Genomic DNA, 26,238 nt, shown 5'->3' with positions numbered 1-26,238 from the left:
AGTGCATTGATTTTTCTTTTGTGTCAAGCACACGTGCTGAGACACATCAACAGACGGGTGTTGAGTAAAGCTTTGCATAATCCTTACTGACGGACTGACTGTGTAGTGTCTGGTCCCATGGCCCACACTGAGGGGGTGTCGATGGGTGCTTCAGCCAGGAGCTGCCACCAGGATGCAAGCCAGGCGCTCCCGAGAAGCCAAAGATGTGTCCAAAATGTGATGAAGGGCTGAAATGAGGAATGGGATGGGGAAACGAGCGCACAGGGATGCTAACGAGGTCATGCGTTGGGCCTTTTTTTTTGGGAGGGGGGGGGGGGTAAAAACGAAGTCAACTTTTAACGATCTCCCTTAGAGATCTGGAGTCGTCGCTCCCCCAGAGAATTTTAGGGGTGACAAGCCCATACTACCTGAATGACATTGTTAATCCAGTGGTTGTGCCCCAACATGAACCAAAACGGGTCTAATTGCACCTTCCTGGACGACGATGCTGCTGCTCATGGAGCTCGCATCATACCGGAATGGCCGTTGCTGACCGGTGTCCCTCTCATGGAGACAAGAAGTTGACTTTTGAATGTTCGTGAGATGTCGTCGTCAAGCTATAAGTGATGCTCAAAGGGCACATGACGTTGAAATATTTTGTTGTGGTGTACCCACCATTGTTGTAAACTTTTGTTTCAATTAATTATTTGAAATGAGCAAATCACCAGTGCAGGCGGCCTGGTGGGGAATGGTTAGCACGTCGACCTCACAGTGCACAGGTACCAGGTTCGATTCCAGCTCCGGCCTCCCTGTGTGGAGTTTGCATGTTCTCCCCGTGCCTGCATGGCTTTTCTCAGGGTACTCCGGTTTCTTCCCACATTCCAAAAACATGAATGGCAGGCCAATTGAACACTCTTGATTGTCCCTAGGTGTGAGTGTGAGCGCAAATAGTTGTTCAGCTCTGTGTGTCCTGCGATTGGCTGGCAACCAGTTCAGGGTGTCCTCCGCCTACTGCCCGAAGATGGCTGGGATCGGCTCCAGCACCCCCTGTGACTTTTGTGAGGATATAGCGGGTCGGAAAATGGATGGATGGAATTCACCCATTCATCCTTCAACTTCATGATATGTATCACTGAAGATTTTTTTTCCCCCGCTTCTAATTTTTTACTCAAAGCATGTCAGCAATAAATGTTTTGATTGATTTTTTTTTCTCTATCGCTTTACAGAGTGTCAGTGATTGTTGTTGTTTTAATTACTTTTTGTCCTTCTGTGTTGTCTAAGTAATACAAGGGATCGATATTTATTTTGTTTTATTTCCTGCATTGTATTCCTTGTAGATAGGGTCATGTGAGGACAGCACTCCTTTTGGAAGTATAAAAGCGGGGCGTCTCAGTCTCCCCCCGCCTCCCCTCCCGCTTGTTTTTTTTTTTTAAAGGGGCCGTACATTGTTGAATTAAAACTTCCCATTGGCTGAAAGTGTAGGTGTGTCGCTCTCAGATGCGGAAGTAGGTCGGGCTTTGGTGTCGTCACCTCCGGCGGGCGGGAGCCTCAGCGGACGTCTCTGGCTTTTTTTACGGATGTGCTGGTCCCCTTTTTTTGACAGCAGGCAGGCAGGCAGAGGGAAACAAGGAGGACGTAGGCGGGCTCTGGTGCTATCTCCCTGCGGCTCTGTCGCCCTTATTGAGCCGCTTCTCGTCCACAGACACCCCGGCGACATGCTGGTTCCGGTTGGCGTTTCCTCCTTTCAGGTAAGACGTCTTCTTTTGGACACTTTTTGAACGTGAGCCGTGCACACACCCATGCACACGCTGGGAATGTTGTTTTGTCATGCACCTGATTGATCAGGGGCGGTGTTCGAGCATGCACTTATGTGCTTGGTGCTTATTACAGCTTTAGGAATTGCAGGCACACTTCATCTGGTTTCGTTTTTTTTTTTTAATTGTTGTTGTTGTTTTTTTTGTTGATGCTTGCGCAGATCGACTGCAGGCTGCTCAGTGATGTAAGCCAGCCAGTGCATCAACACAATGACAGCCCCTGCTCGTGGAAAGCCATTCCTATCGTACAGAAAATGTGCACAACAACACTGTGTTGGGAAAAAAATTAAGAAAGAAACCAGGGAGCAGGGAATTTCTAAATCCACTTATTCAGATTGAAATAAATGCTGCCTGAACACCATGCTTGAATCAAATGAGCACTTTTTTAGACCATCTTCAGAAAGTACTAGTTTTATTGAATTGAATTGAATACAACTTTATTGTCAAATGTGCTGTACGTACGTGTAACATACAGCACAGATGACAAGAGGAGCCGCTGCGGGTGCCCGCGCTGCCATCAAAAGAAAAGTTGACAAAAAATGACAAAATAATACAAGACAACACATGAGAAACAGACAATCGTGCAATCTTAACCACTTTCCTGCATACACTTTGTTGTCTGAAGCAGTTATAGATGAAAGAGGAGCGAATCAAAGTGTCCTTTTCACCAGCGGATCAAAGACGTCATGCTGCAATGTTATGTTAGAGTCTTTAAAAAGTCGGAGAAACAAAATTAGAATACTCAAATTCATCTGAAACAGTGCCTATGTTGCAAACTAAGCACCTTTTATCCAGGTTAAGGAAAAGGTTGACGCATCTATTGATCTATTGATGTTGTCCTTCTCGGACCACCATAATCACATTCAAAGAACAATTGTGGTTGATCTATTGAAGATGTGTACTTAATTCTTCATATCAAAGCCAAAGGGAAAACAACTTTGTGGGCTACTTTGGAACCGGAGATGTATAATTGGTGTCTGCCCCCAAAATGAGCATTCACATAGTTGGAAAAACAAAAAAACAAAATGAGAGGCAGTTAATTTTTTTATTTTTTTTATTTTTATTTTTATTTTTTTAAGTCATGTGGTGAAACTGGACAATCAGGTTCTTGCTCCATGACGGAAACATTTCAGATGTTTCGAATTGAGGTGAGTGAAGAGGCCTATTGTCAGCCAACTGAGCAAAAACTATATACAGTAGTTCCACATGCCTGCACTTAGCACGACCAGTCGTAAAAGATGTTTGCATTGGGACAGGTCATTGTGTTGGAGCAGGACCAGCTTGGATATGTGTCACTTGAAATGTTTGTTTAAAAAAAAACAAAAAACAGCGTTGTTTTGTGACATTTGGTTACATAACAGGGCTTTCGAGCATACAACTTCCAACATTTGATGGGAAGTTATCCAGTGTATGAATGGTCCAAAAGTGGTAGAAAAATGTTTTATTTTTTATATTTTTTATCTCTGTTAGCAGTTGTACCTGTATTTTGGAAGGTTTCTAGTTCTACTTCCCGTGTTGGTTGCATTGCAACAATCTCGATTGGACTCTCAGCCAGGATATTGACCAATCTAACACACCGTGCTAGCCGCTAGCTAGCTACCAGAATCTTGTCACTTATGAACTATAAATGAGTGTTTAATAGCACGCGTCAGCTATGCTAGCTAGCGTGCATCCATGACATGGAAATAAAGAGTTCAGAACTAATACACATTGAGCATCCAGTGACCCTTGGGTGTTCATTCGCAAAGACAATCTCCTTCGAGAGCTGCTTACAGTAAGTCTGGCTGGAGGGCCTCAATCCCATTCGCCGTCCCACAAGGACTTTGGCGTAAGGAAGGCTCAGAGGGGGCAGCATGAAGGGCAAAAGCTTGTAGATAGAGGTCACAAGTTGCGCAACAAAGAACAGACGTGCGCCGAGGAGTAGGGCATAACATGTTGTATACACAACGCTCAAAAGGTGAAACGTTGAAGAGGCTCTTCGTCGACATCCAAATAACAGCCAGTAGTGTTAAACACATCTTATGTCCGAAGCATCCCCCTCACCATTCTGATTAAAATCAGGTATGTGGAGTATGAGTTAGACAGTAAAACGCGTACATTCGTTTCCATCGGGGGGGAGGGGCGGCCATTTTGCCACTTGCCGGCGACTGAAAATGACATCACATTTCCTCAGGGCTCAGATAACAGCCAATCGCAGCTCACCTTCAGAAAACAGGTGACTAAATTGTCCACAGAAGCCAATGGTTAGCAACCAAGTCGGCCTCGAACGACTCAACCGCGAGCTAAAAGCACTACAGAAAACATACTGTATACATCGACACTATTGCTCTTGTTTTAATAATAACTATTAATGCTGTATTTTTATAGGGTTGGAAAACCTTATCAGTCACTTTTATTAATATGGTAGGTTGTATCTCTTGTCGGCTAAACATGTGACTTGTCAGGCTTCCCGATCGCAGTTCTCACAAAAAGTGAGCACTACTGGGTGTGAGGATAAGCGGCTCGGATAATGGACAAGATGGGTATGAACGTCTTCTTTATCCATATGATGAGAGCGTTGCTTGTTTGTTCCAATAGCCTGACATTTAGCCTCTGATGCAATGTACGCAGAGCGCAGTGGCCGGTCTCATTCCCATGAGCATGCAAAGGTTCAAGCAGGGCAAGCCACCGCTGGTGGAGGACAGCTATTTGGGCCCGTTGTGTTTACACAGCATAACGAGACAAAACCAGATATCAGCTGGCGCAGCTTCTCTGTGGTTTTGTTGGGTTTATGATGTGATCATGTGTCTCATAAAGGCATCAAAGCGTTGCGAAATGGAAGATGCACGGCCTTGCCTGCTTTCTACCCAAGCGTTTTAAAAGGAACATTTGGTTCCCAAGTGCAAATGATACAAATTAGTGTTGTCATGTCGCCAGTGCCAAACCCCAATTTTAAAAACAAACTTTTTGGGGGGGGTCATGAGAGTCTGAAACCAGTTGCAAATTTGAAAATCAAATGCCTTCACCTAAGTTGACGTTCATTTCCCCAAGCTGGAACCCGCTTGTTGAGGAAAACAAGCACAGGGCTCCCGTTAATTGCAGCAACTACATTCATGATCGTGGTGAGTTGTGTTTTTGTGTTTGCCGTTTCGCCCAAAATATTGCTTTTCTTGCTCAACGGAGCTGCGGCACAAAAACAGCTGGCAAGGCCGAACTCGACGTCTCACCGTGACGCGCGGAGGCAAAATGAAGCCGCTCGGCACTCCGGCGTCACGCTGGAAAATGTAACCGGAGACGCACGCAGCTGTCATAGCAAATAGAAACGTCCTTCCGCGTCCCGTCGGATGGCCCTGGCTCGGATTGTGACGGCTCTTTGTGAGCGATTGCGCCACTGCCGTCTGCTGCCAGCGTAGTCCTCTGCTGCCGCGGCATGGAGGCCGCTGAACCTTGGCGCACAACAGCTGGCGCCAACGTTACACAGAAACATTTGGCTCCGCAGCCTTGATGTGTTCATTGTGGTGGTCACATTGACGCTATTTTTGGCTCGTAGTGGGGGGAGAAGGTAAAGGTGCATTGCGTTTCGACAGTAGTGTGATTATTATTTTTTCCATCCTTGCATTCCAAATCCATTCCGGCAACACAGGTGAGTTGCTTTGGCAGCTCGGGGGACATAAGTGGTATGTTTGTATGTCTCACAGCCGAGAGGTTGTGGGTTTGAATCTCGGCTCCGCCCCAATGTGTGGGGTTTGCGCAGTGATTTCTTGTCAGAACGAAATGTAGTGTACTCACGTTGTAGTGATATTTGCAACCGTGATATTTGAAAGGATGCGGGAATGGAACACAAATGACATCTTTTCACATTCACATAGTTTTGGAATATTTATTTTTGGACTTTTGGGCCATTTTTTTGAATATTACTCTTCCAAGGACCCACTATTCCACTCTTTAAAAAAAAATTATAACAGCTGACAAAAAATGAAAAACCTAATTGTAATTTGACCTGTGACAAAAGTTTGACAACTCTCCAGTCTGGCACATCAGGTTTTCATGATAATGATATAATAATAACAATATAATACTTAATATAGTGACGTATTTGGTAACATTTATGTACTAAGGGTTTGGTTCAGCAACAGGTGGATTTTTTTTTTCCGGAAACGTCATAGCTATAAATTCCAAGGTATGATAAAATCCGTACTGCACAAAAATTTGTAGGTAAAATTTACAAACGAAAATTGAAAATCATCCCAAAAACCTGATTTGCTTGATTAAAAAGTGAAGGCATTTATTAAATGAGCATCAAAAATACTTTTTGGGGAGATACACAGCCATCTCAGAGGAGAAAGAAACACTTTTTTTCTGATGGATTCATATGGTGACAAGACATAAATTGGTCATGATCCCAAGGATTTTTGAGGGACAATTTTGGCGAGCGGTTTCCATTGGACTGTGATGATTTGATGTCATTGAAGCATATTGTAAGTCAGGGGTGTCAAACTCATTTTTGTTGCCAGCCACTTTTGAGTTACGTCTTCCCTCGGCAGGCCGTTATGACAGTGAAACCACAAAATGGTTTAATCGCGTTATCGCATTATTTATTACTTGTAAGGGTAACACAATTATTGCAAAATCTCACCGTCATTTATTACACGTGACATTTTGACATTTCGGTACATATTTTTCGCAAGGGTCATGCAAGTTGACACACATGATTTTCTTTGGAGGGGGCCCACATAAAATGATGTGGCGGGCCGGATCTGGCCCCTGGGCCTTGAGTTTGATACCTGTGCCGCGACTGATTTAAGCGATGCAGAAAAAGCAGTACAGTACTTCAGTGAATAAAGTGAATACTATCGTATGGAGCTTTTGGGAGAAGTAAAAACCCTCCGCTGATCTAGTGGCTAATTTCACTCCCTCCGCTCTCGATTGTTCACCGGGAGCAGCGAGCGACGTTGCGTGGTGCTTGCGTCATGCCGCGCGGCAGTTTTGTCTGATTTACGGTCCGGATGGACCGGAGAGATGTTTCACAACAAGCATGGGGGCTCTGGAAATAAAGCGTCCTGGCGCGGAATGGACGTGTTGCTCAAGGTCAGTGTCACAAGCGACTGACCGTTTTCACAGCTGGCAGGCGGGAGGACAAAACTGGCCAGTTAGGAAGATGGCGATTGCATGACATAAGCCCCCCCCCACCCCCCCGTATGGACTGTGGGTCAATCTTACCAATAGGCTGTGTCATCTCTATTTGACCAAACACAGCAGCTTTAATCTGCGGCTTAAATAGAAACCCCCGTTCCTATTTTTACCCTCTTATCTTCTCCGCTGTTTGTTGTGAAACCTTGTGGTCTCTCCAGTGCACAATTCTTTGGCGGAGAGTCTACATCGGGTCTTCTTGAACTGTGGTGTGTGCACTGCAGGGATGAGATGAAGTTAAAGGTTTCATGGGCAGTGGCGGTTCTGGGGGGGGGGGGGGGGGGGGGGGGGCAACGGCGAACATTAGCCCAGAGTTTAAAGCGGCGCTCCCCAACCTTTTTTGCCCCATGGACCGATTTAATGTCAGACAATATTTTCAAGGACCTGCTTTTTAAGGTGTGGCGGATAAATACAACAAAATAATCTGATATGATCTGCGTGAAAACTGTGGTATTTTCGTAAAATAATAATAAACACGAATCATGACGCGAGGAACGTCGTATCTGGCCGCAACACTTTCTGGGCGCTATGATAACGGTTAAACGTGCCTTCAAAATAAGATACACAGCAAATACAAAGTGCATGAAAAATACGAGCCACCATCGCCGCATATTACGAAGAGTGGGCTTGGTGCGTAGGAATCTCCCGTTGAGATAAATCCGTATTTGAAGTAGGACTCCTGATACTCTCTATTAAATGTGGGCTTCTTTTTCTTGGAAGTCGTCGCCTCCTCTTTTGTCTCCTGGCTGGGCCTGTTCCCCTTGCCAAAGATGTTAGTTTTTTTTTACTTATTTTGCTAGCTCCTGGGTTTCATTTTAGCGGTAACCTATCACGTGACCGGGAAGTGCACCTTGATCTGCGTCAAGAGTGACATACTGTAGACGGATGTAACGGAGAATAGTTTTTTTTCAAACATTTCCAAAATAAAACGTAAGTCATGTCATATTTATTCTTTCTGCGCGGCCCGGTACCGATTGACCCACGGACCGGTCCGCGGCCCGGGGCTTGGGAACCACCGGTTTAAAGTAAACATGGTGAAGTGGCATTTCGGTGTTATGCTGGACACACGTGAAATAAGCTCTCAACCGAAGTGGAGTCAGCTAAAAAACGTTTTTTTCCCCTTTACTGTAGATTTAAGTATTTTAAGTATTAAAATCATTTTCACTGTCAGTCACTTTAGAAATCAACTTTAAGTGCCTTTAGTTTGTAAATGTGTCTAATTTTTCATTTCTTTTCACGTTTAAAAAAAAAAAAATAAAAATTCTTACTAAGCTCGCTTTGTTGTCGCTGCTTTGCTTCGAATGTCTGTAGCCGGTTGTAAATTCTTTTAGGTGCTGTGCTTTTGGTAGCGTGAAGCACATTGAGTTGCCTCGTGTATACTTTGACGGGCCATTGAAGGGGGCGCGTGGCTTCAAAAGTATGGACTCCATGAACCACAAAGTGTGCCATAAACAGCAGGTCATCGTAGATGTTTCAAGGTAATGTGATACCCCGACACATTTCACCCTCGTTTGCGTGGTCGCGCGCTCCACTGGGCCTCTGTCTTTTGTTAGCCTGAGCGTTTTCAACGGGTTTCTTTCTTATACCGGCAATGACCACGCTGTCAATGCAGAGGTCAGAGTCCGCCGGGCTTTATGTAACCTCACTTTTCTGCGTCGAGACGTAAGACCTTGAGTAACACGACTCATTAAAAGCCAGTCCTGCCTCGTTGGCAATGGAGTCTATGGGATTTTTTTTAGCTATTTGTGGAAACAAAGCTCTCTATGGTGCTTTGTACTGAATGCTGAGTCAGGCATTCTCAATTACAGTGGTACCTCTACTTAGGAAATTAATATGTTCTGGAAGAAATGTCTTAACTTGGAAATTTTGTAAGCAGAGACGCGTTTTCCATATAAATGCCCTAATCCGTTCCAAGCACCACCCAAAATTCAGACATGAATGTTTTATGAAGCATAAAAATGGGTCAAAATATGCAACAAATACATATTACAATCAAATTATTGTGCAATAAATGAGAGTTGTGCATCATGTAAAAAAACAACAAAGCGAGTAAAAAAAATACAATGATGGTTATTTAACTTTAACTGCGTCGTCATCATTTCTTGCCTTCTTTAGTTCATTTTCTCCCTCAGAAGTGGTTTTTGCCTGGCGTTTTGTAAATAATTGATCCAAGGATGTTTGCTTTTGTCGGTTTTTAACAATCCTTCGAAAATATCCAAGACAAACATCAGCATAGTGAGCCATCGCCCGACTGGTGAAATGTTTTCTCTCGAGGGCCAAAAGACAAGGACCCTGCATAGAAACATATGTATCTATCTACATGCATAGACACAACCAGTCGAGAGTCCCTCATAGCCAATGGGATGCCAGGAAGATGCTCGTTAATAGCCAATGGCAGAGCAGCTATCAGTATGTTGCGTTCAGGAAACTCTGAGCTGCTGGTAGCAGCCCATACTATATCTTTACCTTTTGTATCTTGAAATTTCTTTCGTAACAAGAGGCAATACTTTTCTGTTGAGGCGTTCCGTAACTTGAAAATTTCGTATGAAGAGACGTTCGTAAGTCGAGGTACTGTTTTGCACTGAATAGCGGCGCTGTTAAGTCACACGTTTCAACTCAATCAAAAGCCAAAATGCGTATCGCAAAGGAGACATTTTATGTTATTGTGATTGCATACCAGTTCTGAATTTGGACTTTTGGGGCAAAAATCTCAAAAGCAATTGATACCAAGGTGTCACCTTGGAACATTTACAAAGTAAATGATCAAAAGTTCCCCCAAATGACCCCACGCCGTTGCATAGTAACCGGGGATTTCTATGATATGATGCCGCGTGAAAATGGATGGATTGTCAGATTCAGACGGTCTGACCCGAAAATCGCATTCTCCCTTGTCATCGTGCTCCGCCACTGACCCTTGCTCAAATGATAAACTCATAAGACAATGGTTTAGCCATTGGCTATCGCGCCTCCCATCTGACTAACGGCCCTCTAAAGTCCAATGTCAATCGCACCCCCGACGCCTTTGCCCTTTGCGCCGTCGCCATGACGACAAGAAGGAGCCGGCCCGGCGTATCAGCGCCCGCGTGATAAAGGGCCGCTTCGGTGTTTACACTGCCGGCACGGCGGTCCGAGATGAGTGAGGCGAGACCCTTAAACAAATCGTCAGGCGGCGCAACGCGGTGTCAGCCCACATCGGCCCATCGTCGTACTCGGAGGCCACCGCTGTGACCCCTGCGCTCCTCGCGGGCCGGTCAGCGCTCACTCCACAGGAACTGAGGATTAAACATTAACCGTGTCACAGGAGCTCTTGGGGAAAGACAAGAGGGATGTCATCTTTTGACAGGGGACTCTTGAGGGAACGTTTTCGGAAGGGCAAGGTAAGGTGATTGGCTTTCGATTTCCTTCGTCACTCCTCGGTTAAAATTTTTGTTCTAATGATGCTGATAATTTAAGTACCGGTATTCACCTTGTTCAGGGGCCGAGGGCCACGTTTGTTTTTGTGGTTTCCCTCAGAGCTCCGGGAATGTATAATCGCACCAATGCATTATTACATATTCACAAAATCAGACGTCAGGGAAAATGACAGGGAATGATATATTTTATATACTGTATATATATATATATATATATATATATATATATATATAATATACAGTATATACACAGACATTTTTTTCAATATACAGTATATGCTTTCATCATCAACGTGATTAAAAGTGAAGACAATTAGTCTTTTTCATACAGATTTTTTGCAAGAAATGAATTAAACACACATGATGTGTCAAATTGATTTGATGCTGGATGCAAGTTCGGCAATGTCAGATGTTGGTTTGTGCGCGGCATTGTTTTTCAAGCCAAGCTCTTACTGACGCTAAAGGCTAACTGAATACTCGGCCACGCGACTGGTGAATCGGTTTTATGTTAAATCATTTTTCATGTGTGTAGCATATTGAGGACTGTGTATTCAATATGCAAAATTGAGCACATACCAATACATTTCCAAGCATGTCTGCTTCTATCCCTTTCTGTGACTCTTCCAGTTTCTCTCTTGCGCTTTCACTCTTATGACTCTATACCGGTAATCCCGATGGCCACTTACCTCTCTCAACGGCGGGTGTCGTTTTCATCTCAGGAAGTGGATTGCTCGAATCAATTTGCCTTTGTGAAAGTTTGCCGTTTTGCTTGTTGGAGACCCAAACCACAAATTGTGTAAAAAGGACTGAAACATTGAAACAGTTGAACATGTGCATTCAAAGATGCAAAGAAGGTCATATTATTTTCCCTTGGAAAGATTATATTGCATTCTAGGGTCATCGCGAGATGTTACCCCATAGCCAAATATCCGTAACTTTTCAAGGCTGGTGTATTAAGAATGTGCGCTGTACATTCTTGCTCTGAATGCCGGTGACATAGAAAGCGAGCTCATTGCAATGAGGTCATAAGCTAAGAAAAGTATGTGTTATTTAAATAGAACACGATGTTTGCACTGGGTGTCTGTTGACATAACACCCCGCAGTCCACATTATGACGAGCCGCTTGAGGGAGGGCTGGAGGGGGCTAATGAGTAATGTCATAAGCATGTATAGTTGTTGGAGTATATTGTAACATGACTCATTGAAAACTAGAAATTGGCCTTTGGTGTGACTGTGAGAGTGAATGCTTACATGATCGGCTGCCAACCAGTCCAGGATGTCAGTCAGCTGGCATAGGCTCCAGATCAGCGGGAACCCGAATTCGGGTACATGCTTTGTTTGTTTTAATTATTTACTTTGGGCATAGCATATGAATGTTGTTTTTGCTACTGGACACCTTGAATTTCCCCATTGGGGATTAATAAAGTGTACAGCTAGCTAGCTAGCTATTATAGCTATCTAGCTACACAACGGTTCAGGGTTGGGAAGGAGTTTGTGCAGTGGCACAAGAAAACATCACGCGGTACGCTACTTTTTTAGGAATAGGAATATTTTTTTTGTTGCCGCAATGTTTGGAAACCAAAGCCACGTTTCTCATTGATATGAATGGAAACGGAATCAATGTGTACCAGCTCCAGAGCAAAGTCATGTATACCTTGTTTTTACTGCTGCGTAGTTGAAAATAAAAATAGCATATAGAATCACGCCAAAACACACACTATTATGAAGAGCTGGTAAATATCTCACAAATAGAGGCTTTCTTTTTGAAGAGGAATAGGTAGCTCTGAGCGAATGTGCGCTTCAAGCATGACAGTCCTTTGCAGCGGTGGCAAAGACGAGTTGAGGTCAAACTCAAGGCGAGCAGTGTGCAAAAATTTCAAGCTGCCCACGAGAACGCGCGGCAGCTGCCATCCGACCGCTTCGTAGCCACCCCCACGCCAGCTCTGATGCCCCATCCCCCTTATTTTTCCCCTTCTTTGATGGACTTAACAGGACCTGATGAAAGGGGCTTACTGAAGATTGACCTAGTTTACATGCAGAGGTCTCAAGTTTTGACTACCAGGTAGAAGGAGCGCATCGAAAAATTGCCTCCCCTCGTCTGCTCGTGTCCAAGCCCGCAAACCCCCGGTTCCCTTCTCCCAGCGCAGACCCACAGCCGGCCAAGTGACCTAGATTCTAACTCCTGCATGTCTCGTTAACTAACTCCTGAGCTGCGTCTGTTCTCGCTACTGTAAGCAAAAGCACAGTTCTTGGAGGGAGGGGGGGGGGGGGCGTCACATGTACTTTTAAGGGTAGCAAACACTGAAGCGCATCGGAAACAAACTGTTACATGTCGGATGTGATATGATATATATAGTTTCGATATGATATATGCATCATTCTAATATTTCACGGCAACAACACACACATCTTTTAATTCCTTGAACTTTTTTTTTTTTTGTACAATAAACTGACAAACACGTCTTGAATCATATCGAGACTCCCGAATCACTAAGAGCTTTTGTATGGAGGATGATATTTGTATTTTGGCTCGAAAACAAACTGCTCAAATTAGGCCCGATTATCGGTATTTGTCGACAGCCCTTTCGCTCGTAAAAATGTCATAAATACACTTGAAATTTCATCCACTTTGCTCCTTGTAAAGTGCATGACGGAATGTTGACTGTTTTTGTCCTTGGTCTCTTCCAGCCTGAGGAGTGAGCTCGCGGGCCGACCCTGCGCCTCTCCCTCACGACGGCCATGGTCGACGTTGAGAGTCACTACCGTCCGCCTTCGCCCCTGGAGGACTCCATGCTGGGCAGCCCGCTGTGCGCCGATGACGACTTCATTGGCGGCATGGAGGAGCTCCACGACATCTCGCAGTCCATCGACAGCGGTACCCTCAGCTCCTACGACGCCCCTGAGTACCACTCGTCCAGCAACGGCTCAGACGGCTCCACCGTCTTTGGTGAGGAATGTATTCATAGTCCATCCACTCTTATTTCTTATACGCATGCGGCTCTTGAGCCGCGGGTTGCCGACCCCCACTCTAACCCTTCCACTTCCATCACTTCAAACTTCATTTTGCACGTGAGGCCCTCTTTCAAATTTTCCAAGGTGAAAAACAACAACAACAACACACACAATCCGTTAAGAGTGAACACGCCATGAACGTGGTGTGTACTCCCACACTCAAATTTCAAAGTTGTTTCCTCAGCAGCTCAGTGTAATCTCTACGCAATTGTTTTTAAGCGGCAGTCCCTTAATCCCTAATTTGCTCCAACCCAATGCGGCAGTCCAACCCCAACAAGGAAGGCTGATGATGACTCGGCGTGTCAATCCTTAATTTTGACTGTTTTCAAGCCATTTCCTTTTCATTTATTTTGGACTTCCGTTTCCATGCGCTCCCTCGTTCTTCTCTGCAACTAGGAATGCCGTCGCCACCGCATTCCACAGCCGCCCCTAAGCACCTCTCGGGAAACATCCACTGGGCTTCTGTTCCCTCCTGAATAGAGGATGAGGTGGACAGCTGAGAAAATGTACGCTCGCGCCAAATTATGCAACAAGCGAAGACGCCGCAAAAAGTTCAACAAAGGCAATCGTTTCATTGTTTTGTTATTTTATTATTGTTTTATTTTTTTTAGGGAGACAATGGAACGTGTGAGCAAGGGAGAAAGTGGGCGTGTTGTCAAAACGGTGATGGACAGGAAACATTTGATCATGGAAAAAAAACATTGATTTTAGTGCCATGACGCTAAACGTGGACCAGGCAGGACTTTTTGGCCGCTGTACGGGCCTCTCTCAAATCATGCGGACCTGCTTAGTGACAGACTACCGGACTATTTCGGTACCTGGATCCGTCCACATGACGGAACAGGCAAACTGGTGGCAATCACGTGAGTGGAAAATAACCTCCTGTTGCCGGCAGGAGTCAAAATACCTCCAGTGATAAACCCTTAACACTGGCGGAACTGATCTGAAATCAAACCATTTTAAAACATAATACGTAATACATAAAACACTCTACCTCGTGGTTATAGGCCTCGTGGCAGCTAGCTAGTGCAAGAAGCTAATATTTGAGTTTACGTTTACGTCTTCATCCAAATTAGTATGACACCATTCATAAAAAAGAAATCTTCAATCAACTAATCAAATCGACCACGATAATGTACAACTTGAAAAGAATACACGAAAAACACTCCTAGCTTTTGCTTGTAAGAGCTAGTACGGCACCTAGCTAGTCTGCGGTTAGCCCAAGAAGCTAATGTTGCGGTCTTCACGGAGTGCTCTTTCTACGTTTTTTTTTTTCAGATTGACTCAAATGTGTGACAGTGATCACAAAAGCTTCTCAGTCTTTGCTGAGAGTCAAGTCAACAGCAATGGTGGGGCGGGGGGTGGGGGGGGGCAAAAGTGTAAATGTGCCAAAATAATAAATTGGGGCATATTTTTCATTCCACTGTCTTTCAAATCCAGTGTTGTGGCGTGCATAGGCAAAAATATTGAAAACTTCTGTCGTTGCCTCTGTGCCGGCGTAATCACACGGAACACTCTCATGTTTGCCAGATGCCCTGACGCCAGCGTCCAGCCCGTCGTCGTCGGTGGTGTACGGGGTGACGGCGAGCCAGGAGGACTTCTCGCCTTCCCCTTCGTCGTCCTCGTCATCGCTCACCTTGGAGTGTCGAGTTTGCGCCGACCGCGCCTCGGGCTACCACTACGGCGTCCATGCCTGCGAGGGCTGCAAGGTGAGAAGACGACGACGACCGCGCACTTCAATTATTCAAACAAACAATCGCTTCTCTGCTTGGGTTTCATGTTGGCAATGGTCTCTTCGGTGAACCAACGGAACCTTTGCTTAAGGATCCTTTTCTTCCCTTACAGTTTCCTGCTGTATCTCGATTCATTGTTAGCACCAGGATATGAAAGTTTTTTTTTAAATAGGATTTTACAGTACACAGACTCTCCCCTACTTACATTCACCTTTCCAACTTGCAAACGCTTTATTAGTTAAAACCTTTTGTTTTTCAATACAGTTGTTCCTTGAGATACTGGTTGAATTCGCTTCTTATCTCAAATCCTCTTTCACTATTGAAATGAATGGAAGTATAATTAATCCGCTGCAGACCCACACAAAAAAAATTAAAAATCCCTCCCTATATATTGTACTGTCTAAAAACAGAACATTAACATTCCTGTTTTGATCGTTTTTGTTTTTTTTTACATGCTATTTCTTTTTCACGGCTAGAACGTATTAGAGTCAAGCACGATCCTGGAGAGTGAAGGTCACCCCAGGTCCATGGATTTGATGCATTGGTCTCATGACACAATCGACTTTGAGTTAATGGTTTACCGTGTAGCTTGACAGCAACTCAAGACTTTTTAGTGGAACTGGAGGGCAAAGGCCACATCTACATGTATCCTTTTTTTTTTTTTTTTTTTTTAAAGGAAACGTACTTTTTGCCAGACAGAAAGTTCACATTGCACAAAGCATGGTCCACAACGGCTGGATGCCGGTCAACCTTAAATGTTATTCAGATTTGGAAACCATCTCATTCCATCCACCACACAGTGTCCACATTTTTAAAAAATAAAATCAAGTGGGTGCAGCTTTATTTTTTCCAAATATGCATCCCTTAGCGGCTGTTTCATCATTTTATGTCTTGAGGAATGCTGTGATATACACTGTAAATCTGGATGAAGTGGTCATGGGGGGGGTTGCTCGCAAAGCCGTGGTGGTGGAAGTGGGGCGAGGGGTCATGAAGCCTGTGACTACCTCATACAGTTGTCGGGAGCAGAATTCCAATTAGTTCACGGAAGCGTCTGGAAGTTGTCAAGCCAAACGCTCTCAGCAACCGAACACATCACTTGTGTAGCCCGTCGCAAGTATATAAAAAGCTTCAAAAGCATTCTGTGCTCGTGGAGTGTGACGAAAACTGGAAGAAAAAGCTGAAGCCAAAAGATTTTATACAAAAAAGTGGAATGTTGGCGACACCCCCACAAAACGAGCATTATACCCCCTTTGCCTCTCGACATTCATTCGTCACATGAGGAAAAAGTGGTGTTAAATTTATGAGAGGTCCACGCACAGCTACCTGTGTAACTCTGAAACTTTGATCATTTTAATTTTGAGCTTTGCATGTCTAAACACGATGCAGCCATGGCGACAAACACGTTTGATTTCATGCTTCCATGAACACGTGTGCAGGGGAGAAGTCGTTTCTGGAATGCTGGTGAAGAGAAACTGTCATGTAAAGACGCACAAGTGTTTTGTGTTGTTTTTGTACCTCCTTCAGGGGTTTTTTCGGCGGACCATCCGTCTCAAGCTCGAGTACGACAAGTGCGAACGCCGCTGCAAGATCCAAAAGAAGAACCGCAACAAGTGCCAATACTGCCGCTTCCAGAAGTGCCTGTCGGTGGGCATGTCCCACAACGGTGAGTCCAAACAACAGGCAGAGCCGCTCCCTGCTTTGTAAACACTCACACACTCGGGCATGCGCACACTTAAAACCATACCGCGACTGTTAGACAACTGGTGCCAGGTGTCTAATTGGCACTCATGCCCTTAACTCATTCACTCCCAAAGACGTTTTTAAACGTCTTTTCAGACTTGGTCCAGAATTGGCTGGTACTGAATGAGTTAAGAGTACAAGTTGAGGCACGTCAGTCCTGTGTTTTCTGTACTGTATCAAATAGGCCATTAACGCAAACAAATACAATTTTGGAGACCTACGCTGGATCTTGGGGATTTAAACGGAAGAAACAGGGACGGCATTTTTGTGGAAGTCGACATTAGCGAAGCTGTGGGTCAGCTGTGTTTTGCCAAAAGCCTGCGCCAGCTTTAGCTAGCTTTTTTTTTTTCTTCTCAGTATGAGCACTATGAAAGTTAATAAACGAAGGAAACGATGTTGTGAGCATTTTTTTTTACCCATTGGGCCAAGTTGTCAAAACAAAATTCAGTTCCACTTGTGTTTTTTCATTTCAGTTTGTACTTTTTTACCTTTCACAGGAGTAACAGTAGTTGAATCAGTGCCTGTATTTTAATCCGTCTCTCACACTGTTGTTCATCACGAAATTTGCAAGAAGCAAAGATTTGCTGATTGCATGATGATGGGATGATGTTGGCTGTTTATATAAAATATATGTAATGAATTAATTAGAAGTGCCGTAAATGCTGTAAAAAAAGCCTTGTGAGTTCAGTTGTGTATTTCTATTTTGTAGATTTGTCTTATTGCGATGGATGCGGTGTTTATTGTATTGCTGCTGACACTGCGTACACACACACACACACAAGTATGCAGTCCCATGTTCAAGGTCAACATTCGGATTAGAAACACATTTAGAAGATGACGTTGGCATGCGAGCGGTCAGCGCGTTCCATAAGGTCACCCTTTGCGCATACATTCCACAACATCACTTGTGGTGAGCTTTCCCTGCACTTCATTGATTTATGGTTGATTTCTTTAGGCTATAGCTAACAGTTTTGCGCGTCGCTCACTTCCTTTCATTCTTGAGTTTCAGGGCTTCAATGTAACAAAAGGGCGCCGGAGGGGAGTTTTGGGGCGTGGGTGCAATGGGATCCTTTGATGAGGTCTTTGCAGTCACGTGATAGACGACGGGACAAATTCTGCGCTAATTTTGGACCATCGTTTTTCCACCTGCAATGGATACAAGAGCTAACTTGGACTCTCACGGATGCTGCATGACTATACCTACATATTTATATATTTACTTGAAAGCTCAACACAAAACAAAGACAATTACACTGTTATTATTATTTACTGTATTTAACCGAAGCACCTTTAGCACTTAACTCGTCTTACAAAAGTCCGCTCGCTTCATGCTAACCAAGTAATCTTCCAAAAGTTCTCTATCTTCATGCTAACCCACAAAACAAAGACAATTACACATTTAGATGTATTTTAACCGAAGTACTTTAAGCACTTAACTAGTCTTACAAAAGTCCGCGAGCTTCATGCTAACAACTAGTCTTACAAAAGTCCGCTAGCCTCATGCTAACCCCCAAAAAACGGACAATCGTGTATTTAACCAAAGCACATTTACTTGTCTTGCAGAAGCCCGCTAACTTTATGCTAACTTACAATGCTGAAGACGGGCTAATGAAACTAGCATTGATGTTGCGGTAATTATAAATATTTTAAAAGACATGTTTGAGCACATGCAGTAGAAACGTATGCAGAAAGAGCATACAAAAATAAAACTCGCATCCATATACTCTATCCTCTTAAAAAAACAGTGATGTGTTCCTCGAGCCGGTCCTTGGCCTCGAGGACCGGCTCGAGGACCGAAGGTCGGTCCTTGGCTATGGCGAGGAGCAGAATGAAGGTTGCTAATTGAGCGAGTGTCTACGTCGCTTTCCACGCAGCCATCCGCTTTGGCCGGATGCCGCAATCGGAGAAGCTGAAACTGAAGGCTGAGATGGTGACGGGGGAGCGCGAGGTGGAGGACCCCCAGATGGCCGACCAGAAGACGCTAGCTCGGCAGATTTACGAGGCCTACCTCAAAAACTTCAACATGAACAAGGCCAAGGCTCGCACCATCCTCACGGGGAAGACCAGCACCCCGGTAGGGCCATTCTCGATTTATTTATTTATTTGAACTAGACCATCGGGTGATGTCCTCAGAGGTCGCCACCTCTTGTTGACACTTAAAATGTATCACCCCCCCCCCCCCCCCCACCCCGACTGGAGTGATTTCACTTCTTAGCACATTTTCAACTTTGCACTCAGAATTTGTGTCTCAATAGCTGGCAGCCCGTCGCGACACAGATGATGTGCAGCAACTCAAGCGTGAGGAGATGCCAAAGACGCCATAAATAGAAGCAGGCTATTATTTTTATCTCCGTCCCTGCACTCTTTCAAACCATGACCCAAACCTCCCGAAACGTTTCCTCCCGCATCGTCTTCGCACTTGGTCTCCTTTAGAAGTCCAAATGAACTCGGAACGATCAGTCGGCATTTTGCCAAATGAACACTGAGACCTTCAGTGTGAACACAACTGAGACCATCGAATAAATCGAATGGAATCAAGAATCCTGCAAAAAAACAAACATATATATTAAATGTATGTATGTGTGTGTGGGGGGGGGGGTTCACATTGGTAAGCATGATTTTCATGGATTTATGTTGCACACTCGACATTCTATCGTCACAGAGTTGTTTCCCGAAAATAACTGCAAACTCGACATGATCCACAATAAAAGGGTGTCACTCAAAACGCCTTTTCGACTGTCAAAAAAACTGTCAATGTCCACGACGTGTGATCGACGTGACGGCTCCTCTCGCCGTCACGTTATAATGTGAACATTGTACAGCACCTAACAAATGGTTCATGTCTAAAATGGATAAAAATAGATTTTTTTTTTAAATGCACATTTTGTTTGTAAAATTGTGACTTTTTATTGCACAATGAACTTTTTTCTAAGTACAACGAAAACGTTATCTGTGTAAAAATATAGACAAAAAAATACAATAAAATTACAATTTTATGGCTGCAATGAAATTTTGAAGATTTATATTTTGGTGGTTTATTTGGCAATAATAGTTAGTTGTTTTCTTTTTGCCAAATATTTTAATAATTATTTTAATCATTACATTATTTTATGGCGGCCCGTTGATCCAGTGGTTAGCGCGTCGACCTCACAGTGAAGAGATACCGGGTTTCAATTCCAGCTCCGACCTCCCTGTGTGGAGTTTGCATGTTCTCCCCGGGCCTGCGTGGGTTTTCTCCGGGTACTCCGGTTTCCTCCCACATTCCAAAAACATGCATGGCAGGCTGATTGAACGCTCTAAATTGTCCCTAGGTGTGAGTGTGGGTGTGGATGGTTGTTCGTCTCTGTGTGCCCTGCGATTGGCTGGCAACCGACCCAAAGACGGCCGGGATCGACCCCAGCACCACCCGCGACCCTTGTGAGGATAATGCAAATCAGAAAATGGATGGATATTATTTGATTATATTCTATTTCAGTTACAGAGTAGTGTTCCCTCATTTTTTGCTGATGATACGTTTCACCGGGTTGTTCACAGGAAATGACAAGAAGTGTCATAAAATAACAAGACACATGAGTGAAATCCCCGTCTGAGCTTCTCACCCTGACGCGATTGCCGATGTGTGTTTGTGCTCCTTGGGGGGCAGCCTTTGGTCATCCACGACATGGACACGCTGCAGCTGGCGGAGCAGACCCTGGTGGCCAAGATGGTGGGCTCAGCGGGGGTCCTGAAGGACCGCGAGGCCGAAGTGCGCCTCTTCCACTGCTGCCAGTGCACCTCGGTAGAAACGGTGACCGAGCTGACGGAATTCGCCAAGTCGGTCCCGGGCTTCTCTTGCCTGGACCTCAACGATCAGGTGACTCTGCTGAAATACGGCGTCTACGAGGCCCTCTTCGCCATGCTGGCCTCGTGCATGAACAAGGACGGGTTGCTGGTGGCGTACGGTTCGGGCTTCATCACGCGCGAGTTCCTCAAGAGCCTGCGGCGGCCCTTCAGCGACATGATGGAGCCCAAGTTCCAGTTTGCCACCAAGTTTAACGCCCTGGAGCTGGACGACAGCGACCTGGCGCTCTTTGTGGCCGCCATCATCTGCTGCGGAGGTAAACGGAGAGAGAGAGGAAAAAAACAACAACAATATATCATAGCCTTTAGCTTGAATGGGACCCGGAAAAAAAAGCCTCACAACAAGAATGAGACTTTCATTGTAAAATGACAACTTTTTTCTTAATCCACAAGGCATTACTTTTACAAAGTTTTTTTTTCCTAAAAAATTACAACCATTGTTGACTTTGTTCTCTTGATAACGGTTTTCTTCCCAAAGAAATTACAGCCTCTTTCAGTTTTAATTGTGACTGTTTTTTCCAAAATCACTTTTTTTTTTGGTCCTGAAATTAAGACTTGATTCTCATAAAATGTGGACTTTTATTTCTCCTCTGAAAAGCATACGGATTTTTTTTCTCTTAAAATTACTCTTGCTTTTCCCCCCAAACTATTTTCACCTAAAATGACTTATTTGCAGATCTTAAGCCTCATTGTCATCTTAAAGTCAAGACGATTGTCATCATTTGGTTTTCCCATATTAGGGTCATTCCATGCCCCCCCCCCCCCCCCAAATCTGATTTTAACCTTGCGGATTTTGGTTTAAATCAAACTTGCTGTACTTTTTGAAAGTGATGGCACAACACAAAATCTCAAATTTTAGGTCAATCTGAGCAGGCGCACCGAATTTTACTTAATTCGGGGAAAAAAAAGGGCTTAGCCACCTTCCTTTGAATCTTCACAAAAACATGAATTGTTTTAAAAGGGAATCCAACAAGGGATCCAAAATCTGCAATCATTGAGAAGATTGAGGACTATTTTAGTCACTTGACCTTTTGACATATCATTTGACCTTGAAATTGACTTTGTAGAGGACGTGACCTTAACCATTTTTTTCCCCCAGGAAATGTCATCTCACATGTTCTCTAAAACCCACGTTTCAGTCCTGCTCTAACGCTTCTTCCCCCACGCAGACCGGCCCGGTCTGGTGAACGTGAGCCACATCGAGCGTATGCAGGAGAGCATCGTGCAAGTGCTCCGGCTCCACCTGCTGGCCAACCACCCGGACGACGCCTTCCTCTTCCCCAAGCTTCTGCAGAAGCTGGCCGACTTGCGGCAGCTGGTCACCGAGCACGCGCAGCTGGTGCAAGAAATCAAGAAGACGGAGGATACGTCGCTGCACCCGCTCCTGCAGGAGATCTACAGAGACATGTATTGAACAGCGTGGCCCATCATCCCGTCCTTCTTGGTTTTTTTCCCCTCTTACATTGACACCCCCCCCCCACCCCAGTGAACCCTCTCCTCAATGCAGTAAGGGCTACCTTCAACATCTGATCGCTAATATTAAGCCTTGTTTCCACCAAGCGGCGCACTTTTAGTTGAGTACACGTATGTAGAAGTTGCACTCCCGCTAGCCGGTAGTTGAACCCTTTTGAGCCTCGAGGGCCACCGTACCCCAATGCTTAAGTGAGGTAAGAATTAGCCTGAGAAGTATGGACCTCAAAAGGTTCTAAGCTTTGCAAACACAGACTCAAAACAACCAAACGAAAAAAACCTTGACTTTTTTCAAGTCGAGATTTTCTTTTGGTTCTTTTGAAAAAAATTATCATCTCAAATTACAAAATGGTATGACTTCAGTTTCAGAAAATGTCATTATGAATTATGAGGGGGTTTTTTTTGTTGTTGTTAATTTATACCGGCCCACGTTTTGGCAACTTTTCTGAGGCTGCGGTAACTCATGGTTGGTCCCTGACACACTTCCATCTGTTGATATACAATTTTATCATCATCATCAACAATACAAAAATATATTATTTATTCTCCCCAAAAATTTCGACTTTATGTACCCAAACGCCTCCTAAATAAATTCTTTTCTACTTTTTTTTTTTTTTTTTTTTTGTCGATCACGTACCTCTACTTGCTCAACAGCAACAAAGACAAAATTCACGCGCTATGAAGAACTATTAGCCCTCGCCATCATGTGACGTCGCTTGTTTACATTGCGTCCTTCCTCCTTTTTGTTTGGCAGCTGGCACTGATGATGTCATCCTTCAGCTCAGGGTCTACCGAACCGCGCCAAACGCTAATCATCCTAATGGATGGAACTAAACTGCAATCCTTGGTGGAAACTTTGGCTCAAGCCGCTGATGATCAGCCGGGGGGGGGGGTTGGACTCTGGGCACGCTTCACTCCACCGTTGATGGATTTTTCGAAAAAAAAAAAAAAAAAAGAAAAGACTTTCTGGGGACAGCTTTGATGGCAGCCCTGCTCTCTGAAACACCCGAAAATGAGGAAGAGTGAACTGTCACTCCATCAGAATGTAGAGTTTAGTGATCTCAAGCCATAATCTTTTTGCAGTGGTATCCATGACGGCGAAAGGCGTATTTGGATGTAATGTCTTGCTCTCGTGTACTCATTTCATATTTCAATCTCTGTGATTGAACAGTGGCTGTAAAAAGTCTGCGCACCCCTGTTCAGAAAAAAAAAAAGAGCTCAAAATAAGTCATTTAAAAACTCTTTCCACCACGAAAGTGACCTGCAGTAAATTCTGTCACACTCACCTGAGAAAGAAAACGCATCTTTTTGAGAGGGGAAGTAATAAATAACATGGTTACACAAGTGTGCACACCCTCATAAAAAGGGGGAATCTGCCTATGTTCAGAATTAACCAATCAAAATCAAACACGTGTTAAAATGGGAGTCAGCGCAAATCTACCAGCATTTAAAATGCCAATGACTAACCCTAAATAAAGTTCAGCTGTTCTAGAAGGTTTTTCCTGATTTTTTTTTTTTTTTTTTTGGCGCAAGGGATGGTCTGTACGTTACAAGTCACATGACTAGTGGGCAAAAGTTTAGAAATGGTTTATTGTCACAAAAACTTGCCATCTGAAGAGGGGCGTGGAGACTTTATATAGCCACTGAATAGATGACTAACCTCACTTGAGCAATATCCATCTGGAATGTTTTTTTTTTAACATTGTACTGAAGTGTCCGACCACATCAGTGCACACAAGCAGGTCTGTGACATTTAAAGGGATATGCTTTTTTTTCTTTTTTTTTTGTCTTTTATACTGGATTCTTCATCATGCACAGGTACCGCGTACCGTTTAAGTGCTTCGCCATGTCGCAGCTAACGAGGTGGGGGAAGGGGGGCAGAATTGCAGTAGTTATCACTTGTTTTATTTTCAAAATCTGATCAATAAAATATATTTTGTCATTGTTTTTGGTCCTGGTTAACATGTACATTTGGTGAGCAGTCAGGGCTGTTTTGTACACTTTTTTTTGTATAACAAGGTGACAAATATCTGCCTAATTGGGTGGAGGACTTTCAGAAGAGATTCAAGTCTTATCCGATGTCATCCTGACTTCACGGCGAGCGGATAGGCTTTTGTATTCTTGCAGTTTTTGAATTTTTTTTTTGTAGTCTGACAGCTTTTTCTTTATCCCCACGCCCCCCCCCCCCAAAAAAAACATCTATTCATTTAAATCTGTTCAAATCATTGCGTTGGGAACACGTGCGCAGGGTTTGCAGTGTTGACATTGACGCACTCTAAAAAGGTACAAACAAAAACGAATCCACTTTGGTACACTTCTGTGTGGTATATTTTACGTTAGAAAAGTATGTACAGCAAATGCAGTCACATATTTTTTTGTACTTCGTGTGCGTACTAATTCCGTTTGTTTGAGCTCAAACAAAGAGCAGCCAGAATACGGCTCATTTGAATAGCCATCGATTCCCGGGGACATTCCGCTGTGTTCTTTGCCGCTTTTTAGATTGAGAGCCGCCAAAGCTGCAACCGTGTGCTCGTTCATTCTTTCATTTGGTGTCATATGAGGACTCGTGATTGGTTATGGGGTTTGCCCCCCCCCCTCTCTCTCTCTGCACTGGAGCATCTACGCTTAGATAACATTTTCTCAGGTCATATGATGATGATCGGAATAATATTTGTATGGATGCTAACACAATGAGCAACAATCACTTATGCGTTTAACATCGAACTTGATTGCAGTCATGCCCTCTTAGTTGTCATATATTTGGGGGAGTTTGATATTTTTTTTCTTTTTTTGCTGGGTGGGGTGGACAAATTGTGTTATAATTAGTTTTTGTCCCTTTATGACTCTAATAGTGCATATAATTTCCTCCTGACGTGATGCTTTTGTCACTTCCGACCCACTGCTATCCAGGGCTTCTCGTATCTCACCAAACACGCCATGAGTAGGTTACTAATGTTCCATTTCCTCATTTTGTGCTGTTTGTTTACTCAACAGCACAGAGCAGGCATCTATTAGGGCTACTATACCTTTTTGTAATATATATATATATTTTTTAATCAAATATATTTTTTAATTGTTTCAGGAAATACCTCGTTTAAAGAAACTGCAAAATTGTGATGCTATATTTATATTTAACTCATTCACTTCACTGCCATTGACGACTATAGACGTCAAAGATCCATTTCAACTGGGCTGGAAATAAATGAGTTCCATACAGTATATTCTATAATGCATTGTGGCCTCCTCTACTCATGGAAAGATTTGTTTTCTGCAAAATCATCTTTATAGGTCCCACGTGTCCTCTGCGGGCTACCTCCAGTCCATCCACACCATTTGAGGAAATGTCTATTATTTTTAAAGACTGTGCCTCACCGTGTGCGCAAACAAATATATATAAAACGATTGAGATTACAATCGGGTGTACACATTTGGGTTTGCGCGTGTGACTCAACAGGTACGAGTAGACAGGAAATGGCGTTATAGCTTTAGATGATACACAGTGAAGAATGACAAATTTAAAAAAAGGTTGAAAATAATGTCATGTTCACCAACTGGGCCCAAAAGAGGAAAATGTGACGTGTCTTCTTAATGTCGGAATGTTTTTGTGTACGTGTGTTGAAAGGGATTAAAAAAAAAAAAGAAAATCAAGGAAACATAGTGTTCCTTTGTACTCAGGAGACATTAGACGTACTGTTCTTCATTTTCTAACTCTTCACTATCAACTATAGTATTCTGCCAAATGTACTGATTCACATAACCTTTTTTTTGTCTCTCTTCCCTAATTTCTGACGAAATGCTACTTTTGATTGCAGTTGTCAGCAATAAGCTGGTATGATTGTTTTTGTCAACTTGCTTTTATGGCGAAGGCAGAGACACAACAAGGACATGATGTCTTCACGAATTGTGGCTTGTTAAATTGTTACATGATACTGTAAATGTGTATGAGGAATGTATAGCTCGGCATTGAAATGACATAACCTGACATTGAATGGATTTCAAAAATTAAAAAAAAGAACATTCAAAATGAATTTTTGTGCACTTTGATTCCATCTGAAAATACATTACATT

At 43.7% G+C, this 26,238-nt stretch overlaps 1 protein-coding gene across 2 annotated transcripts; it reads left to right on the top strand.

Moving 5' to 3' along the window:
• The first annotated feature begins 1,422 nt into the window (after positions 1 to 1,422).
• On the top strand, positions 1,423 to 26,198 carry pparab (peroxisome proliferator-activated receptor alpha b). Of its 2 annotated transcripts, none has more exons than XM_086110291.1 (7): positions 1,423 to 1,727; positions 13,064 to 13,322; positions 14,918 to 15,096; positions 16,645 to 16,783; positions 18,735 to 18,934; positions 20,504 to 20,957; positions 21,870 to 26,198. In XM_086110291.1, exons 2-7 carry the CDS (start codon positions 13,115 to 13,117, stop codon positions 22,112 to 22,114), a joined length of 1,425 nt encoding a protein of 474 aa, XP_085966417.1. In that variant the 5' UTR covers positions 1,423 to 1,727; positions 13,064 to 13,114; the 3' UTR covers positions 22,115 to 26,198. The 2 variants fall into 2 exon arrangements, with proteins under 2 accessions (XP_085966417.1, XP_085966418.1); XM_086110292.1 differs by lacking the exon at positions 1,423 to 1,727 and adding an exon at positions 10,214 to 10,339.
• The last annotated feature ends 40 nt before the right edge of the window (positions 26,199 to 26,238 follow it).

Source organism: Hippocampus guttulatus, chromosome 4, assembly GCF_054856545.1.
Source record: "Hippocampus guttulatus isolate MCC_2025c chromosome 4, RoL_Hgut_1.0, whole genome shotgun sequence".
Taxonomy (NCBI): domain Eukaryota; kingdom Metazoa; phylum Chordata; class Actinopteri; order Syngnathiformes; family Syngnathidae; genus Hippocampus; species Hippocampus guttulatus.
Note: the sequence above shows the minus strand (reverse complement) of the source record. Positions and strands in the feature narration are given on the sequence as shown.

What these genes read in the sequence shown, in the direction of transcription:
- pparab (XM_086110291.1), top strand. Translation starts at nt 13,115, where the DNA reads ATGGTCGACGTTGAGAGTCACTACCGTCCGCCTTCGCCCCTGGAGGAC. An exon ending in AGACGGCTCCACCGTCTTTG is followed by an intron (nt 13,323 to 14,917) that starts GTGAGGAATGTA and finishes CATGTTTGCCAG; the next exon opens with ATGCCCTGACGCCAGCGTCC. An exon ending in CGGGGAAGACCAGCACCCCG is followed by an intron (nt 18,935 to 20,503) that starts GTAGGGCCATTC and finishes CTTGGGGGGCAG; the next exon opens with CCTTTGGTCATCCACGACAT.